We start from the raw sequence: 21,277 nt of genomic DNA, 5'->3' as shown, positions 1-21,277 counted from the left end.
CATGCAGGTTTGACACATAGGTATATACGTTCCATGGTGGTTTGGTGCACCCATCAACACGTCATTTATATTAGGTATTTCTCCTAATGCTATCCTTCCCCTAGACCCCACCCACCGACAGGTCCCAGTGTGTGATGTTCCCCTCCCTGTGTCCATGTGTTCTCATTGTTCAACTCCCATTTATGAGTGAGAACATGTGGTGTTTGGTTTTCCGTTCCTGTGTTAGTTTGCTGAGAATGATAGTTTCCAGTTTCATCTATGTCCCTGCAAAGGACATTAACTCATCCTTTTTTATGGCTGCATAGTATTCCATGGTGTATATATGCTCCCCCACTTTTTTTTTTTTTGAGACGGAGTCTCACTCTCTCTCCTAGTCTGGAGTGCAGTGGTGCAATCTCGGCTCACTGCAAGCTCTGCCTACTGGGTTCATGCCTCAGTCTCCCAAGTAGCTGGGACTACAGGTGCCCACCACCATGCCTGGCTAATTTTGTTGTTGTTGTTGTATTCTTAGCAGAGACAGTGTTTCACCGTGTTAGCCAGGATGGTCTCGATCTCCTGACCTTGTGATCCACCCGCCTTGGCCTCCCATAGTGCTAGGATTACAGGTGTGAGCCACCGCACCCAGCCCACATTTTCTTTATCCAGTCTATCACTGATTGGCATTTGGGTTGATTCCAAATCTTTGCTATTGTGAACAGTGCTACAATAAACATACACGTGCATGTGTCTTTATAGTAGAATGATTTATAATTCTTTGGATATATACCCAGTAATGGGATTGCTGGATCATATGTCTGTGGGCCACATAAATGTCTTCTTTTCAGAAATGTCTGTTCATATCCTTCACCCACTTTCGGATGGGTTTTTTTTCTTGCAAATTTGTTTAAGTTCCTTGTAGATTCTGGATATTAGCCCTTTGTCAGATGAATAAATTGCAAAAATTGTCTCCCATTCTTTAGGTTGCCTGTTCACTCTGATGATAGTTTCTTTTGTGTGCAGAAGTTCTTTAATTTAATTGGATCCCATTTGTCAATTTTGGCTTTGGTTGTCATTGCTTTTGGTGTTTTGGTCATGAAGTCTTTGTCCATGCCTATGTCCTGAATGGTATTGCCTAGATTTTCTTCCAGGGTTTTTATGGTTTTAGGTCTTATGTTTAAGTCTTTAATTCATCTTGAGTTAATTTTTGAATAAATTGTAAGGAAAAGGTCCAGTTTCAGTTTTCTACATGTGGCTAGCCAGTTTTTCCAACACCATTTATTAAATAGGGAATCCTTGCCCCATTGCCAGTATTTTACTGAGGATTTTTGCATCGATGTTCATCAGGGATATTGGGCTGAAATTTTCTTTTTTTGTTGTGTCTCTGCCAGGTTTTTGTATCAGGATGATGCTGGCCTCATAAAATGAGTTATGGAGGAGTCCCTCTTTTTCTATTGTTTGGAATCATTTCAGAAGGAATGGTACCTGCTCCTCTTTGCTTGTTTGTGTCAGGTTTGTCAAAGATCAGATGGTTCTAGTGTGGCATTATTTCTGAGGCCTCTGTTCTATTCCAATATGTGTATGTGTATGTGTGTGTGTGTGTGTGTGTGTTTGTGTATGTGTGTCTCTTTTGATACCGGTACCATGCTGTTTTGATTACTGTAGCCTTAAAGTATAGTTTGAAGTCAGGTAATGTGATCCTCCAGCTTTGTTCTTTTAGCTTAGGATTGCTTTTGCTATATGGGCTATTTTTTTGTTGTTCCATATGAAATTTAAAGTAGTTTTTTCTATTTCTGTGAAGAAAGTCAATGGTAACTTGATGGGGATAGCATTGAATCTACAAATTACTTTGGGCAGTATAGCCACTTTCATGATATTAATTCTTCCTATTCATGAACATAGAATGTTTTTCCATTTGTTTGTGTCATTTCTTATTTCCTCTCAACAGTGGTTTGTAGTTCTCCTTCCAGAGGTCCTTCACATCCCTTGTAAGTTGTATTCCTAGGTATTTATTCTCTTTGTAGCAATTGTGAATAGGAGTGATTTGTGAATCACTCATGATTTGGCTCTCTGTCTATTATTGGTGTATAGGAATGCTTGTGATTTTTGCACATTGATTTTGTATTCTGAGACTTTGCTGAAGTTGCTTATCAGCTTAAGGAGATTTTGGGCTAAGACGATGGGGTTTTCTAAATATATAATCATGTAATCTGCAAATAGAGATAATTCGACTTCCTCTCTTCCTATTTGAACACCCTTTATTTCTTTCTCTTGCCTGATTGTCCTGGCCAGAAATTCCAATACTATGTTGAATAAGAGTAGTGAGAGAAGGCATCCTTGACTTGTGCTGGTTTTCAAAGGGAATGCTTCCAGCTTTTGCACATTCAGTATGATATTGACTGTGGGTTTGTCATAAATAGCTCTTATTATTTTGAAATACATTCCATCAATACCTACTTTATTGAGAGTTTTTAGCATGAAGGGGTGAATTTTATTGAAGGCCTTTTCTGCATCTATTGTGATAATCATGTGGTTTTGTCATTGGTTCTGTTTATGTAATGGATTATGTTTATTGATTTGCATATGTTGAACCAGCCTTGCATCCCAGGGATGAAGCCGACTTGACTGTGGTGGATAAGCTTTTTGATGTGCTGCTGGATTCAGTTTGCCAGCATTTTATGGAGGAATTTCGCATGGATGTTCATCAGGGATATTGGCCTGAAATTTTCTTTTTTTGTTGTGTCTCTGCCAGGTTTTTGTATCAGGATGATGCTGGCCTCATAAAATGAGTTAGGGAGGATTCCCTCTTTTTCTATTGTTTAGAATAGTTTCAGAAGGAATGGTATCAGCTCCTCTTTGTACCTCTGGTAGAATTTGGCTATGAATGTCTAATCCTGGTCTTTTTTTGGTTGGTAGGCTACTAATTACTGCCTGAATTTCAAAACTTGTTATTGGTCTATTCAGGGATTCAACCTTTCTGGTTTAGTCTTGGGAGGGTGTATGTGCCCAGGTATTTATCCATTTCTTCTAGATTTTCTAGTTTATTTGCATAGAGGTATTTACAGTATTCTCTGATGGTAGTTTGTATTTCTGTGGGATCAGTGGTGATCTCCCTTTTATCATTTTTATTGTGTCTATTTGATTATTCTCTCTTTTGTTCTTTATTAGTCTGGCTAGTGGTCCATCTATTTGTTTATCTTTTCAAAAAAACAGCTCCTGGATTCATTGATTTTGGGGAGGGTTTTTTGGCGTTTCGCTCTCCTTTAGTTAGAGGCAGTACAAAATTTTTAATGAGACTTAAGGAAAGTAGTAAATTATTTTATTCCAAACCTAAATAATTACATTTGAACATCTTTCTCAAAGAAAAAATAATAATTGAGTTTTCTGTTATCTGAAGCATAAATTCAGATAAGACACACCTGTTGTTTACCATTTAACAAGCATTATTGTATTCTTGTATGGAAGAATCTCTGTGTTCTCCAGAGGGAAAGAAGGCATCACACCTCCTGCACCTGCCCTCCAGCCTCCTGTGCTCCCATCTGCTCTAGGCACCTTCCACTCCCAGGATATGTTTATATTGTACATCACCAGAATGATGCCTCACTGACTGCTGACCACCCCCATCCCAAGATCAGGTTAGCTCTGGGCATTTTTCCCTTTAAGTGGGTATCAGTGAACGGATTGCATTTATATTCAGACTCCAAGACTATCAATTTTTGAAGCTTTTTCCCCATGAGATTTAAGAAAGAAAAGCACCCTTTCCTCCCGTTCCTTTCCCTCTCTCTGTCTCTAGCTCTCTGTCTCTGTGTTTCTCTCTATTTTATTTTATTTTATCTTATTTTATTTTGTTTTATTTTATTTTTTTGAGATGGAGTTTTGCTCTTGTTGCCCAGGCTGGAGTCCAACGGCATGATCTTGGTTCACTGCAAACCCCACCTCTTGGGTTTTCAAGCAATTCTCCTGCTTCAGCCTCCTGAGTAGCTGAGATTATAGGTGCCCACTACCACACCCAGCTAATTTTTGTATTTTTAGTACAGACGGGGTTTCACCGTGTTGGCCAGACTGGTCTTGAACTTCTGACCTCAGGTGATCTGCCCACCTCTGCCTCCCAAAGTGCTGGGATTTCACTCTCACTTTCTGTGTGTGTGTGTGTGTGTGTGTTTAGGTTTAGAAGTCACCATTCTTTAAAGGGCCACGTGGGGAAATCAACTCTCTTGCTTGGTTCTCTTGAAATCTCAGCGGCACATTCAGCAGGGCTAGAAATTTTTATTCCTTATAACGATTTTTTTTTTAACCAATAAATTATTCACCAAATTCTAACTGATTGGAGATTTCTAGACCAATGGGAGAGGGTACATGCTAAATAATGAAGAATTCAATTTATAACGTTTAAGTGCCCAGAGCTTCTTAACATAAAATAATATAGACTGCAAATAAAAAAGTAATGTTCCTTCCTCTTAAGTAGCTTACAATCTAGTATCTTCTTCAAAACAACAATAATAGATAATTTAACCCTATTTGGTGAAAAAGAATCAAAGCTGTGAAGCAAGAAATACAAATACCAGTAAGTTCTCCACATAGGAAGGCGAACTGCACATATTTATGACTAATAGCAGCACAGTTTCCTCATTTTTGTTTGGATTCTAACTCCCACAGTCATGGAAATCATGGCTGTTACATATACAAAAATAATGTATCAGATCTAATGCTTGCTGAGACAGGGAGCTCACTGTAAATGGGACCAGAATGGGAAACTTTGTGACAGGGTCTACTAGATTCTTAGATTTGGCATGGGAATTTTAGGGTCCATGGGCTGAAGTACTCTGTAGAATTATACAATAATTTTACCAAAAAAAAGAGAGAATTAAGGAATTTACAGAGAATTGTGTTTAAAACACTTTTTTAAATGTTCTATCACTGGTCAGACTTTTTAACTGTAAATAGTAACCCCTGAGAAAGAAAAGTATAAATGCCAAATATTCCTCCATATAAAACTGATGAAAATGAATACTTTCATTAAGTGTTTCTAAAAAGGAGAACAATGTAAACGCTAACCTATGCTACATCAGCTTCAAACATTTGAGAGCCAAAAAGGAAGTAAAAAACTGTTTAGGTTAATTTGGTCATTTAAAAATAATTGAAAGGCAAAGAAGCTGAACTGTCTTTCAGGACCAAACTGCTGGTTGAAAAACTTAGGCTTTAAAACCATTTCTTCTGTCAGCCCATCCAGTGTTCTTGTATCAATACAGCAATTATTATTGCTGTGCTGCAGACAAGGTACCTCAGTTAGTGTGACTTAGGCACCAAACTCCATGACTGTGTGAAAGACCTACCATCTCCCCTTCTATACAGTCAAAACTCATTTCCCCTACTCCCCTTTCCACTCCACCTCCCACAGAAAATAATTTAAAGTTTTCTTAGTACTATTTTATTTAAATAAGCAAATAATTAGAGATAAGTCTACTTTTTAACAACTTAATTTTATCAGTTATATAGTTAGAAAGTCAAACTAAGTAAGACCTTCACATGTCTATTACATACTGTGTCTTCTAGTGTGTGCCTTGTTTGTATTCCCATGTAATTAAGGTACTTATATATCTTTCTTATGGAATTGTAAATTCTGCCCCACCTGTTCCTTATTCTCTCTCTCCTTCCACCCTAAATTCCCCATATTCCCAACATCCACATTCAATTTGCAAAGGCATGAAAAGGGTGAGGACTTTGGGGAAAGTGTTTTCCTTCTTAGTTTTACAACAGATAAGTGAACTTCCTGATTTATACCAAAATCTCTAGAGATGTAAATAGAATAGTGAGGAACTGATATAAGATATGACATTCTCTCCCACTCAGTAAGTACTTCATAACTCACTGGAGACTTGAAAAATCCATTTAAGACATTAATACAAAGACTTGAGAAGAATGTCAATAGATTACTTTGCCCACAGATTAAAGAAATACCACATGGGTATAGAATGGATTAATTCCAGAGTTGCTGAGTTTAGATAAATAAATAGAACAAAAGATTAAAGTCATACATATACATATTTTATATCTGCACAATGCACCTTTATATTTTCAACAGAAACATATTATGAATAGCACTTAGTTGTCTTTTTATAAGGTTTTTAAAAATCCAGTCTTTATAACATTTGATTTTCATTTAGTCTCATCTTCTCCTAATATAAGATGACTCCAAGAAAATATCTGTGACAAATATCCTAGGTTCTGAGTGGTCCTCCAGGTTGACTGGACTAAAGACATTTAGAATTATCTTCTGAACTAAGTGGACTGTCACCACCAAACTGTCACCTCCATGAAAGGAGAAAAGCAATAATTAATCATCTTTCACTCCACAAAGTATATTTAAATTGCAGAATGCAGCTGCTCCCATCAATTTTATGTCAGTAGCTTTTGTCATATTACAGTTTATCTGTAACAAACAAATACCCTGGTAGTCTGGAAGAATTAGTATGGCTTCCAAGACTTATGCCTTACAGAATTTATGGCACAGCTATGGAGAAGTAATGATCTATTTTTCAATATGATCTCTCTGTCTCTTCTTCCATAAGTAATATGTTTGTTTGATTTTAATGTTTCTCTTTCTCCTTGAAATTTATACTTAACCAATAAGTATCACAAAATGCCACTTCTTTTTGTGTGTATAAAAAAGTTAGAGGGTTCACATAAGTCGATCATTAAAATGTGTCTTATTATAGTATAGATGGTTTCGATGATAACCTGAATCAAGCTGTATTTAACATGAACTTAATATCCCACTCAAATTTATTTTTAAAAATTAACATTTAATGAAAGAAATAAATTATGGTTTGTGAACATATTAAAAAGAACTAAAGGTTTAGCCAACTTTCAGGTGAAAAACAAATGTGAGAAGGACCCTTTGATAATACTTTAAATATTTTAAGAACACTAATAACTCAGGTGTTTTTTAGCATGTATGGTTGATTTATTAATAGCTTTCTGGGTAGACCCTTCAAAACACTATTTAGTACATACCCCACAGTATTATATCTTTCATAAAAACTAAGAAAAATCCCATTTCATTTGGCTGTAGGTTGAGAAACACCTGTTCTTCCTTGGGTTAATTCTTCATTCTGTGAAAGTGGACTTGATGTTTTGAAACATATTTCTCAATTAAATTGCATTTTATTTATCTGTGTGTATAAACAGAGCCAAAGGGATGCCTCTCCTTCCCCATTCCCTATTGTTAGCTGCCTCCTGCAAGAGAAAACTGCTAATAATTTAGGGGTTATGTATTTGTAAGCTGTTGATGTTCTGTATTATTCATTAACCTGATTATCATGCTATCTATGTCACTGCTTAAATGTACAACACGGCAGGGCTAGAAAAAAGAGTAAGGTATTTTACTGTGACACCAATTTGTTGATTAATGCCTTCTTAGTAATACCACAGCCTTGAGCAAAGGCCTTGGAATCAAAGTGGGTTTAAATTCTGGACCCATTGTTTACTGCATAGGTTATCTTGAAGACTTCCTCATTTGTGAAATATGGATAATGATAGTACCTTCCTCACAGCACATGTCAGAGGATTATCTAAGACAAGGTATATAAGATATTAGCATATTGTCTGTCACTACAGTAGTCATTATTTACTAACGGTCATTTAATTTACATTATCATTTAAAAATTGGTTCCATAATTTTACATATTCATATCACATATATTTTAACTGTACTATATGTCTCAATTTTATTCATAAATACATTTAATATATAGTCTAATACCTTGTTAAAATGCAAACATATTACTGTGAATAAAGCAATACACACATATATACCCAAGAATGTACAAATGTGATTATTAATTTTTCCTACTGAATCCATATATCTATTGTTTTAACAACTTTATGAGTTACATAATTAGGAAGTCAAACTAAACAAGAGCTTCACACTGTGTTCTAGTGTTTCTTGTTTGGGATAGTACATGATCCAATAGCTAAAAGAAATTTACAGTCATGTGTAGTTTAACAAGGAGATATTTTCTGAGAAATTAGCCATCAGGCAATTTCATCATAGTGCAAAGACCACAGGATACACTTACAAATACCTAGGCGGTAGAGCCTACTACATAGCCTATTGCTCCTAGGTTACAATCTGTATAGTATGTTACTGTGTGTAAAACTTTAGGTAACTGTACCATAATGTTAAGTATTTATGTACCTAAACATATCTAAACATCGAAAAGATACAGTAAAAATATGGTATAAAAGATTAAAAATGGTACACCTGTAAAGGGCACTTGCCATGAATGAAGTCTGCAGTGCTAGAAGTTGCTCTGGATGAGTCAGTGAGTGTGTGGTGGGTGAATGTGAAGACCTAGAACATTACCATACTCTACCGTTGACTTCATAAACAGTGTACACGTAGGCTACAACATTTTAAAAATCTTTTCTTTCTTCAATAATAAATTAACCTAGGATTACTGTAACTTTTTTACTTTATAAACTTTTAAATTTTCTTAACTTTTTGACACTTTCATAATAACATTTAGCTGAAAACACAAATACATTGTACAGTTGTACAAAAGTATTTTTTCTTTCTTCCTTATTCTATAACATTTTATTTTATTTTATTTTATTACTTTTTAATTTTTTATGTTAAAAACTGAGACAAAAACACACACATTAACCTAAGCCCACACAAGATCAGGATCACCAAGATGTCACTAGGCGATAGAAATATTTTAGCTGTGTTATAATCTTATAAGACCACTGTCATATATGTAGTTGTCATTGACCAAATGTCATTATGCAGCACATGATCATATTTGTTTTTTGTTTGTTTGTTTTTTGAGACGGAGTATCGCTCTGTCTCCAGGCTGAAGCACAGTGGCGTGATCTCGGCTCCCTGCAACCTCTGCCTCTCGGGTTCAAGCAATTCTCCTGCCTCAACCTCCAGAATTGCTGGGACTGCACACACCACCGCGCCCAGCTAATTTTTGGTGTTTTTAGTAGAGACAGGATTTCACCATGTTAGCCAGGATGGTCTCAATCTGTTGACCTCGTGATCTGCCTGCCTCGGCCTCCCAAAGTGATGGGACTAGGGACGTAAGCCACCACGCCTGGCCGATCACATCTGTTTTGCCATATAGCTAGCACATTTATCTTTCCTGTGGAATTGTACGATCTTCCCTCATTCTGCTAGTTCCTCATGATTTCCCAGTGTATTTACTAAGTTTCACAAACAACTGTGAGAATGTTGGTTCAGTGTTGATTTTATATAAAATTAAAATTCATTTTCACATGAAACTAACGTAAGTATTTAAAACTGAGTTACATACCTGAATTCAAAAAAGGTAAGTTATCTTTTCCGCTCACACTTTCTGGGGCTGTACATTCACATACCAGGGCACACTAGGAAAAAATGTAAAAAAAAAAATTTGAAAATAATCAAAATAAGAAATGATATTCTTTTATTTTCTTTGCAAAACATAAGGCTATGTACACGGTTCCAAAAAGTCTTGAATAAAATACTTTTAAAAAACTATTTCTAGTTTTATCTTTACTACGAAGAGTATTTAACTTGTGATTTACTTAAATGTATATGTAATATGCTTATATTAAATAATGATAGAGGCTACTCAGGGAAAAAATTAAGAAGAGAAAAATGATTACTCCCAACATGCTAGAGATATGTTCCTAGCACAGTAAATCATATTTGACAAGCTGAATCATTTTGTATTTCTTTCACCTGAGCTAATTTCAGATCAACAGAAAGCAAATTATTGTCTAGAGTTTAAGTAATTGCAACTTTAAATAAAAGAAAAAATATGTTGAAACCACTAGTTATACAGGGCAAAAGATTATTTTGTCTCCAGCAAAACAATGCAAACACTTGCTCAAAAAGTATGAGGATCATTTATAAATAAGCTGATCTGTGGAATCCATAATGAACTGATTAAGCTCCTGACCTTTACGGTAATGTCAATTTCTCAACAGAAAGAAAGAAGAGATACAGAAGAGCACGTGGATATGTTCCTAGTGAATGAACCGTGATGGGAGAGAATGTCCCAGACAATTCCTCATTAAATGTGGTACTCTCCCTCAGCTTCCTGTGAAACTGTAATGGAAAGAGGAAACAAAATTCTTCTGGCCCCAGGAGTTGGACAAGATCTATTTTCACATAGGCAGGCTCTAGCATTTGTGTCTTCAAATGAGTTTCCTTTTATCTTTAGAAAAAAACATGCAGGTGGGGGTGGGGACAGGGAAAGAGGAGAGTGAATTTTCACAGCAAATATACCCCATATAAACAAGTAAATGCAAACATAACAAAGCAAACATACACACGAAAATTGCAGAAAGTTCTTTTGGTGACAAAGTCTGAGGAAACCAGCCATCCTTCTGTAAGTTTTGCATGGCTCTGCTTAAGGGGCTCTGAGGGCTCAGACAAGTTTCTCCAAGGTTCTATCAGCCTTGCTTGAGCTATTTCCCCACTGTTCTGTCTCCCTCCACCTCTCCTTCCCCAGGCACTGGCCCTCATTGAGAATCATAGACACTAAGGTCACTTTTAACAATGGAATGTTTACATTCCTCAAACATTTTGAGGAAGAAGACAAAGAATTCAAAACACTGATTTAAATGTTACTTTCTGTTTTCTTAGAGTCTACTGCTTATTCCACAATCAACATTCATCACATTACTCAGTAAATTTTTTGTTGGGGTACAAAAAATGGTTTCATAATTTTTTTATTGAGGTCCTAGTCGACTGAAAGAACGAATGACTGAAAATAGCTCTTAAAATTTGATGTTCTCTAAATCACATTTCTGACCACCCAGAAGTCAGAGGTGCACTTCCTCTAATCCACAGCAAGTTTGGAAATGCACTTCCTAAATCACTAGAATGATGTTCAATGATACTAGAAATACATAAAATTTTAATTTCTCCTATTTTCAATATTTCCTTTAATACTTTTAGCATATACAGGGCTGTTAAAATAATTTTTCATCAACATTATATTCATCATATCAGTGTTCTACGCTATAATAAATAATAGATACTTATTTAGCTCAGAGTCTTATGGCTTCCAGCGGAGTACATGATCTGTTTCTCCCCACCCCATGAATCTCAGCACTCAATTCCAATCACTTCTCCTCGACCCCTGAGCTCCAGTCACACTGGCCTATTTGCTGCTCTTTCAACACAGCAAGCATGCTGCCACCTCGGGGCCTTTGCTCTTGCTATTCATGCTACCTAGAATTTGTATTCCTGCCATATATCCCCATCTCACTCCCTTATTTCCTGAAAGTTTCAGCTCAAACATCACATTATCAGTGAATCTTTCCTTAACCAACATCTAGTATAAACAACCATGCCTAAGCACCACCTGTTCCTTTCACCCTGTCTTTTTTTCTGTATAGCATATAGCACCAGTCAGTAATTTATTACCTGTTATTTTAATTGTTTACTTCCCCTGAAGGTACCATCTGTATCTCTCTGGTTCATTGCTGAATCTCCAGAAATTAGTAGAATGCTTAGAACGTAGTAGGTGATATTTTTGATAAATGAATGATGATTATTTGCCTACAAATATTCTCTATAAGGTAAGGCTGGTTATAATACTTTCAATTTTACATTTGGAGGAAATAAGGGGATAAGACCTTCTGAGACTGGTCCTTAGCCACTCAAAGACTCCACCTTTCCTCTGAGCACTGCTGATAAACTACAATGAAAACAGTACTTCAAATAACAGGAGCAAGATGGCCTGAGAAAAGCAGAAGGTTTTCATAAGGGGATGTATTAATACTCCACTTATACTATTTTTGCTGGTATCATAAATAAGTAAGACATTTTCTTTCCTTTTGTAGAAATCACAATCCCTTTGGTCACCAGTGCTATGCTACATTCCAATACAACATAGATCTTAAACTAACAGGAGAGACAAGGCAGGGGCTGAACTAAACTAAGCTGCTCCCGTGCCTCACTGGAGGATGCTCCTAATAACGCTTCAATCCTGACAGGAAGCTGATCATCTCTGCTGCAGGCAAAGAAGGGCTGTGCTCAATGGGAAGACTTTTCCTGTCTCAATCAATCCTTTTGGCTGTTACTGATTGGGTTTTCTCATTTTTCACCTGATTTTATTATTTGGTTCCTACTTATCCTTTCTCTAATAGTATTGTCTTTGACTACTTCAAAAGTTGTTCTGTAAGTTTCTTTCTTTTTCTTCCACAATCCTACACTGTTTACTACATGCCATCTTATTTATTGATCCACCAATTGGCATGGAGTTATATGCAGTCACATATTGTCTCTGCTATAGGATAATTTTTAGCTTTACTTCCTTACTTCTTTAAAGTAAAGTTGACTTCATTTATTCATTTATTTCTGAGTTAGACTGTTTCAGGCACTGAGGATAAAGGAGGGAATGAAAATAGACAGTTTTGTCTCATGAAGGTTAATACTAGTGAGGAAAATAGACCACAAATGAGATAAATTAGTCATATATATATGACATTGAACAATGACAAGTACTAATGACAAAAATAAAAAATAATGCAGAGAAAGGAGATAGAAAGCTTTGGGGTAGACACTGCAATCTTTGATAGGGTTGCAGGAAAGGCTTCAGTGAGGAGCTGACACTTCTGCATAAAGACCAGAAGGAAATAAGTGAACCACAAAATTACCTGGGGAAAACACTTCAAAGGTAGGTGGAAAAACAAAGTGCAGGGACTTTGAGTTGGCAATGTACCTGAAATGTTCAGGAACAACAAGGTCTTCCTCAATGTGACTGAACCGTAGTGAGCAAAAAAGAGAAGTTGGGGAGGAGGTCAAAGAAGTAATAAAGTTGCCGGGGGTGGGACAAGGAGACTCTTGTAAGACTGTGTTTGGTCACTGAAGAGCTTTGAGTTTATACTTTCAGAGAGTCGAGAAGCTGTGGGAGAAAGACATGTCCTAAGTTACATTTAAATAGGATCACTTTGTTGCTCTGTTGCAAACAGACTGATGTAGTGACATGTGGTGGCAGATAGGGAGAGAAAAGGAAAAAATCAGGGAGACTTTTAAGTCATTAAAAGTCCAGGTGACAGACAACATTGGTAGCAGTGAAAGGGCCAAAAGTTGCTAAATTCTGATTTCATTTAAAAGGTGCAGTCAACAGGATTTGCTGACATATTAACTGTGAGTTTATGAGAGGCAGAAAGGAGTCAAAGATTACTCCAATAAAAGAAAAAATATTTTGGATACATAATGCAACATTCATCTACTATATTAGTTGTGAAAAAAGACAATTTTAGTTTTTCTTTTGTAATTCTTTCTTTCTACTACTATGTGGTTTTAATGCTTTATCTTCTATTTCTATATGTGCATATACTGAAGTTTGAAACAATCTAATATGGTAAATGACCCTCTGAGCAATCTTCCCTTGATAATAAATATGTATTCATAATACGATTAATGGAAACAAGTAAGAAAAAGAAAGCAAACGTATGTGAGAAGAAAGAGTTTGGATTTTCACTTATATTTTATTCCATGCTCTGGAATTTAACACTCAAGATTAAAATGTAATATTTTATATAAAGGTACTATTATGGACTGAACTGTGTCTTCCAAAGTTCATATGTTGAAGCCCCAGCCTCCAATGTGACCATATTTGGAGATAAAGGCCTATATTATGGAGGTAACTAAGATTAAAAGAGGTCATAAAGATGAGGCCTTAATACTACAGGACTGGTATTCTTAGAAAAAAAGGAGAAGATACCAAAACACTATCTCTCTCTCTCTCCCTTCCTTTCTCCTTTCCTCTCTCTCTCCCTCCCTCCCTCCCCCCACTTCCCCTTCCTGCTTTCACACAGAAGATAGACCATCTGAGAAGGTAGCAAGAAGGCAGCCACCTGCAAGCCAAGTAAAGAGCCCTCACCAGGAACTGAACAGGCTGGCACCTTGATCTGGGACTTCCTAGCTTCCAGAACTGTAAGAAAATAAATTCTTGTTGTTTAAACCATACAGTTTATGGTATTTTGTCATGGCAGCCCAAGCTGAACAATGTCATTATCGCTCTTTTATTTACGTCTGCATTAGATAACATGTATCACTTTCACGACACATGACTATGGTGCTAATAGAAGTTTCATTCCTTTGTCCCTAGCTCATGCAAACCAATGTGAGCAATGTTATTTTACAAATAACTTCTATTTCAGTTACTTTCTCTTTCCATAATGACAGTCATTCAGGTCTTAAATCACCATTAGTAACAGATAAAATTAATTGATTTTCTATGGATTTTTGTTTAACAGATGTACAATGGTCCATGCATTTGTAGTTCTAAAAAACACTCTAGGTGATTCTAATCACATTTTTTAAAATGCTGACATAAAGTTATTTACACAATAAATATCATGCATGTTGGGCCTTACTATATGTCTCAAACATTGATATTCTTAAAGATTGCCAGGAGAGTTTATAGTTACTTTATTAAAAAATTGCAAAAAGCTCAAGGTTTACAAATAATCCAGACAGGGCAGAGCTGATGCCAAAATGTTTGATGTGTTTACCATTTTAGTCAGCTTATGACTCACACACGGTGTGTACTGCCACTGCCACTTTCTATTTCTGGAACAGCTCAGTTAAGTCTTTTTTAAGTTCACGTCCCTAAGCCAGAAATATTACGTAGGATTTGGGTGGGGGCATATTTCTAGGTATCAAGTTCTCCATTTATGAAAAGAGTATAATTCACTTTGCACTACCTTATACTGTAGTGACATAGTCTGGAGTCAAAGGGTGTGCTAGTTTTGAGGAAAGTGGAAAAGTGGCTGGTGATATATTCAGAATCAGAGAAAGGAGCTCTACTTTGAAATGGGAAGTGTTTCTGCTACTGGTTTCCTGGTACACAGTTACAGGTCTAGGCATGATTATCTGCCTGTTTCTGCTCTGTGTCCCTAGTTTAGCTTCCGAATCCTCCTTCCTTGAGCGTGATGCAAGTGTTCATGTGATAGTGACAAAGACGAGTCTTATACAGATCTACAAAACAAACAAGGATGGAATGAAGGGACCCAGCCCTAAGACAGGGTTTTGAATACGTACCCAAGAAAGTCTGCTCCAAAACTACCACAGCCCTGATATTAGTAAATTACCTGATTTAAACCTTGGACCTTCTTAAAATATTTTTATAATGTGGGAATATATTCCAAGGAGAGGGGAGGATAAAAGAGAAGAACAAGATTTAGGGTAGCAGAGAAGACCCTAGCCTATTCCAGGAAAAAGACAAAACATTTTTGAAAGAAAATCTTTGGTATTTTTGTAAAGTTAATAATTTGTTAAGTGATGGATAAACACCATCTCCCATGCAACAGTTTCCTGGGTAAGAAAAATCAAACATGCTCCAAGATAAGAGACACTAACCCAGAAAGTAAGTCACAATGGGCCTTATTATTATTTTTCTTTAATGCAATCAAGAACAAGACAAAGATGTCCATTCTCACCACTTCTATTCAATGTTATACTGAAAATTCTGGCTAGAACAATCAGACAAGAAAAAGAAATAAAAGGTATCCAAATAGGAAAGGAAGAAGGGAAATTGTTTTTGTTTGCTAATAATGCAATCTTTTATGTAGAAAACCCTAATGACACAACCACACACACAAAAAAATCAGTTAAAACTGATAAATTCAGTAAAGTTGAAGGATATACAATCAACTCACAAAAATCAGTAGTGTTTCTTTACACTGACAACAAACTATTTGAAAAAGAAATTAAGAAATCAATCCTATTCACATTAAAAAAAATACTTAAAAGTAAATTTAACCAAGGATTTGGAAGATCTGTATACTGAAAACTATAAAACAGTAATGAAAAAAATTATAGATAACACAGATACATAGAAAAGTATCCCATGCTCATGGATTGGAAGAATTAATACTGTTAAAATGTCTATACTACCCAAAGCAATATACAGATTAAATGAATCCCTATCAAAATTCCAATGTCATTTTTTCATGAAAATAAATGTTAAAAATCCTAGAATTCTTAAGAAACCACAAAAGAGTTGGAAGAGTCAAAGTTATCTTGAATAAAAAGAACAAAACTGGAAGAATCATGTCAGCTGACTTCAAAATCTACTATAAAGCAAAGCTATCATAATCAAAATGGCATGTTACTGGCATAAAAACAGACACATTGACCAATGGAACAGGGAAGAAAGTCTAGGAATAAATCCACACATATATGGTCAATTCATTTTCAGTGAAGGCACCAAGAACACAGAATGAAGAAAGGGCAATCTCTTTAACAAATTGTGTTGCGGACACTAGATGTCCACATGCAGAAAAATAAAATTGGACCCTTTTCTCATGCCATGCTCATGCACAAAAATCAACTCAAAATGAGTTAAAGACTGAAAAATAAGCCCTAAAATTATAAAAGCACTAGGAAGAAAACATTTAAAAATGCTCAATGACAGTGGTCTGGGCGAGATTTCCGTGACACGACCCCAAAAGCACAGGAACAAAAGCAAAAATAAACAAATGGCATTGTATCAAACTAAAAAGCTTCTGCACAGCAAAGGAAACAATAAAGAAACAACTCACGGATTGGGATAAAACATTTGCAAACCATACATCTGATAAGGAGCTAATATTCAAAATATATAAGAAACTCAACTCAATAGCAAGAAAACAACCCAATAAAAAATGGGCAAAGGACCTAAAAAACACTCGCAAAAGAAGACATACAAATGGCTAACAGATATATTAAAAAATGCTCATCATCACTGATTACCAGGAAAATGCAAATTAAAACTATAATGAGATACTATTGCACACATGTCACAATAGCTATTATCAAAATGATGAGGGAGGCCAGGTACAGAGGCTCACACCTGTAATCCCAGCACTTTGGGAGGCTGAGGCAGGTGGATTACAAGGTCAGGAGATCGAGACCATCCTGGTTAACACGGTGAAACCCCGTCTCTACTAAAAATACAAAAAATTAGCTGGGCATGGTGGTGGTCGCCTGTAGTCCCAGCTAGTCGGGAGGCTGAGGCAGAAGAATGGCATGAACCCGGGAGGCAGAGCTTGCAGTGAGCCGAGATTGCGCCACTGCACTCCAGCCTGGGTGACAGAGCGAGACTCTGTCTCAAAATAAATAAATAAATAAATAATAAAATAAAATAAAATGATGAGAGATAAGTACTGGTGAGGGTGTGAAGTAAAGGGAACCCTTATGCACTGTAGAGAATGTAAATTAATACAACCATTATGGAAATCAACACAGAGGCTCCTCACAAAACTAAAAATAGAACTACCATAAAACCCAGCAATCCCACTCTGGGTACTCCAAAGAAACTGAAATCAATATGCCAAAGAGATATCTGCACGCATGTTCACTGCAACGTTATTCACAATAACTAAGATGTGGAAGCAATCTCAGTGTCCATCATCAGATGAATGGAAAAAGGAAATGTGGTATATACCCACAATAAAAAAACTATTCAACTTTGAAAAGGGGGGAAGTCCTGTCATTAGTGACAACATGGATAAACCTGGATGGTATTATGCTAAATGAACTATGCCAGGCACAAGACAAATACTGTATCATCTCATTTATATGTTGAGAAGTAAAACAGATTCTTGGGACCCCAAACTCACTGTGTCAGAAGGAAAGTTAAGATTGGGAACTGAAACACACAAAAAACTGCCTTTGTTTTTTACCCCTGACGAACAGATAGCTGCGATGATAGAAGGCCACATCTCTCCCCAGATGCCTTCATTCACAAATTGCTCACAATTCCCTGTGGGTCCCAACTCTTTCAGAATATATATCCCCCCTATAAAATAGCCTTAATACAGAGTTTTGTTGAATCTCACCCTAACAATGTAAATTAACAGCTTATATTTCCACAGAGAGGGGACAAGGACAAGACTAGAAAATCATCCCTCGGCCCACTCTGAGATAAACACACAATTGACTTCTTTTATTTTAAGTAAAATGTAGATTTACTGAATATTAGAGGAATGAATAATTGACTATTCCTCTTCTCCCTTTCACATATAAAATGTAGATTCACTGAGCACTAATGAAAGCCTCACTGTGTGACCACTTACCTCATTGCCTACCCTCCCCCCTGTCTTTTTCTCTCTTCTTCCCCTCCTGCTTACTCTTTCTCTTTTACATATCAGAGTCCTCAAAACCCTCTTTGGAAAAGGCAGGGGTCACAGATGCTCCTCTAATTTGTTTTTTTTCCCAGGTGCAGCCTCAACCTTGGTAACATAAACATGTAAATTAATTGAGACCTGCCTCAGTCATTTTTTTTTTTTTTTTTTTTTTTGGCTTACATTTGTGGAATCTACATGAGTCAAATTCACAGAAGTAAAGGGCAGAATGATGGTTACCAGAAGCTGGGGAAGGGAAAGTTCAGGGAAATGGGAGGTACTCATCAAAGGGTACAAGTTTCCATTAGCCAGGAGGAATAAGCTTCAGTGAGCTATTGAGCAGAATGGTCACTATATAATAGTCCATTGTAGATTCCAAAATTGCTACAAGAAGAAATTTTAAATATTTTTACCACACACACAAAATAAGTATGTGACGTGATAGATTTGTTAACCTGATTAATCATTCCATAATGTAAATATATATCAAAACATCACATTGTTCCCCATAAGTATATACAATGATTGTATATTAAAATGATTTTTTAAATGCTCCGTTATTAAAAGGTAGAAATTATAGTGTATAAAATTCATTTTCCTAAAAGAAACTACTAGCAGTTTCTAAGTCTACCACATGTGCTTCAATGGTCTCAATAAAACAGGCGATTGCATTCCTAAGAAAGAAATTTAGGCTAGTATTTATGTAGAGTTTCTCTGCCTTAGTGAAAAGGAACAGAAAAAAAGACAGAATCCTGGATGCATGTTTATATGCATCAGGCCTTTATTCTGTGTTTCAGGAAGCAGCTTCTCCTTCAGTTGCCATTGTCCCTCCTCCAGAGCTGTTCCTTCAGTGAATACTATTTCCTGCTTCTCTCTCCTCCATTTCATAAGGCACAAAGTTCTTGTTAAATCTGCCCTCCTTCACATAAAGGTGAAATACAAATTAAAATTGCATATCTTTCCAAAGAGGGTTTTGGGAGTACAGAACAAGTTATTTTGGGTAATAGCCCTCCCAGAATCTTCTGGCATCTCACATAGAGTTAAGTGTGGTAAAATGTGACAATGATCAATACTTTTGTTCCAACTGAGAAGAGGCAGTGTCAACCAGGGAGCTGGCAGGGAAGAGAAAGGTGCTTCTGAATGGAGCATTGCTTTGCATAGTTCCAAGCAAATGGGCCCTCTGAGTCAGAGGCTGAAACACACACACTGTATTCCAATTTCAGAATTGTTGTCTCATTTAGGTTTTGATAATGAGATTTCAAATCCCACAGAGATGTTGGTGAGACAGGCACCTGGCAAAGCTGATCATTTTTAACTTAATTTGTACAATGAGCGGACTGAGATCCTACCTTTTGTCCCTGTACATCTGTGGTGATGTGGTCGGCTTCCCCATCCTCAATCTCCCCCATCTTCACGACACTGACTTCTATGGTGCCAACCACTTTGCCACCATCTGAAGTTCTGCAACAAAAAATACACAAAATGGAAAGGTAAGAAGCTTCTCTCTTCTCCAAAAATATCCCAAACACATTTGTTTCTGAAAACCACTAGCATTGTTATTTACTTACAAGACAAAATCTGCATAAAACACAGCAAAACATGTTAATAGGGTAGGTGTTTTTTGTTTTGTTTTGTTTTATTTTTGAGACCGAGTTCCACTCTTGTTGCCCAGGCTGGAGTGTAATGGCATGATCTCAGCTCACCGCAACCTTCGCCTCCTGGATTCAAGTGATTCTTCTGCCTCAGCCTCCCGAGTAGCTGGGATTACAGGCATGTGCCACCACGCTTGGCTAATTTTGTATTCTCCATGTTGGTCAGGCTGGTGTCAAACTCCCAACCTCAGGTGATCCACCTGCCTAGGCCTCCCAAAGTGCTGGGATTACAGGCGTGAGCTACAGCATGTTGTTTTAAATTTGAAATTAAAATTATTCATGAATGTGTGAGGTAAGAGTACAGACGGTCAAAAAGTAACTAGGAAGATGAAACCTCCTAAATGTTCTCAGAGGTACCCTCAAGGAAAGAACATTGTGTCATAGATCAATACCCTATTTGGAACCATCAAATCTAAAACAGCATAAACTACAGCCCATCTATACTAACTGCATGAGATACATATATGCCTATCACAGAAACTGTGGCCAAGTAAAATAGAAAAGAGTATAAATATTCTTATCTTCCTCTATGACTGGGCTATTGGCTACAAAATCTGACTTTGCGCCTTTTCTCTAACATTTTTCTTTATATGCTACTAAGTAAAAAAGATTCTCTCCTAGCAAACATAAGAACATGTAAAGCAGAACATAACCCAAAGGTCATTTAGTACAACTCTTTACCTTTTCAGATAAAGAAATTGAGACTCAAAAAGATGGAAAGACCCTTCCAAGGTAAAGAAGTGGCAATTTCAAGTTTCTATCTTCTCCAAGTCATCAACAACTCTTTTATACTCAATGATAATAATATAAGATTTTCACCATCATTATTTTTAGCAGCATAAAAATTTTATGTTTAGCAATAATAATGAAAGCTAAGATAAGTTTAAGAGCCACACTTTAAGATTCTCTAGTTTCCTTTTCTGAGCAAGAAAAATTACAGAATAAATAGTGCCATTATACCATGGAAACACTGCAACATATAATTATATTTTTCCCTTGAGCCTGTTGTGAAAATAGGTAGCAAGTCACCTCATAGATATGATGTGTTGCTGTAACTTCTATTTGAGTAGAATTGACTGAATAGTCATGTGATGTCTCATTTTCTTCATCAGTCACATCTTTCATGAAATTTGTTTTCAACTTTTAGCCGAACACCAATGTTACCTTTCTTTTAACTAATTCCTTCTAAATACTGCTTCTTTTTTATTAAAAGTCTCAGAAAGGAGAAGGGGCATTCCTATGAGTAGTTTACCAAAATGCTAATTAAAATAATGAATAAATTAAGTGAAAAGAAAAACTGACTCTACTACTAGATAAGGTACAAATTAAAACACAACTTTTGAATTAGGTTTTTTAAGAAAATTAAAAGAGAAAATATCTGATAGCATGTACACAGCTAATGTCATGGTGCAATAAAATAAAGAAAACTAAAACAGAAAAATAACAGTGATCTATTGTTAAATAGATTTTTTACTAAAATATGAAGTGAAATGCTTCTTGGTGATTTTTAAATCAGTGGAAATTATAATGTT

General features: G+C 36.2%; 1 protein-coding gene across 9 annotated transcripts in view; it reads right to left on the bottom strand.

The window, feature by feature from the left end:
* Positions 1-21,277, bottom strand: part of INPP4B (inositol polyphosphate-4-phosphatase type II B) — an 814,614-nt gene that overhangs the window by 216,283 nt on the left and 577,054 nt on the right. For all 9 annotated transcript variants that reach the window (XM_017959077.3, XM_017959071.3, XM_017959072.3 and 6 more), the window contains 2 exons: positions 19,443-19,554; positions 9,294-9,366 (listed from right to left, as the gene is read on the bottom strand). In XM_017959077.3, the coding sequence (XP_017814566.1) occupies positions 9,294-9,366; positions 19,443-19,554 (185 nt within the window). The remainder of the gene's footprint in view (positions 1-9,293; positions 9,367-19,442; positions 19,555-21,277) is intronic.

The sequence above is a fragment of the Papio anubis genome, chromosome 3 (assembly GCF_008728515.1).
Source record: "Papio anubis isolate 15944 chromosome 3, Panubis1.0, whole genome shotgun sequence".
In the NCBI taxonomy this organism is placed as follows: Eukaryota; Metazoa; Chordata; class Mammalia; order Primates; family Cercopithecidae; genus Papio; species Papio anubis.
The sequence above is the reverse complement of the archived record's forward strand: the minus strand, read 5'-3'. Positions and strand labels throughout refer to the sequence as shown.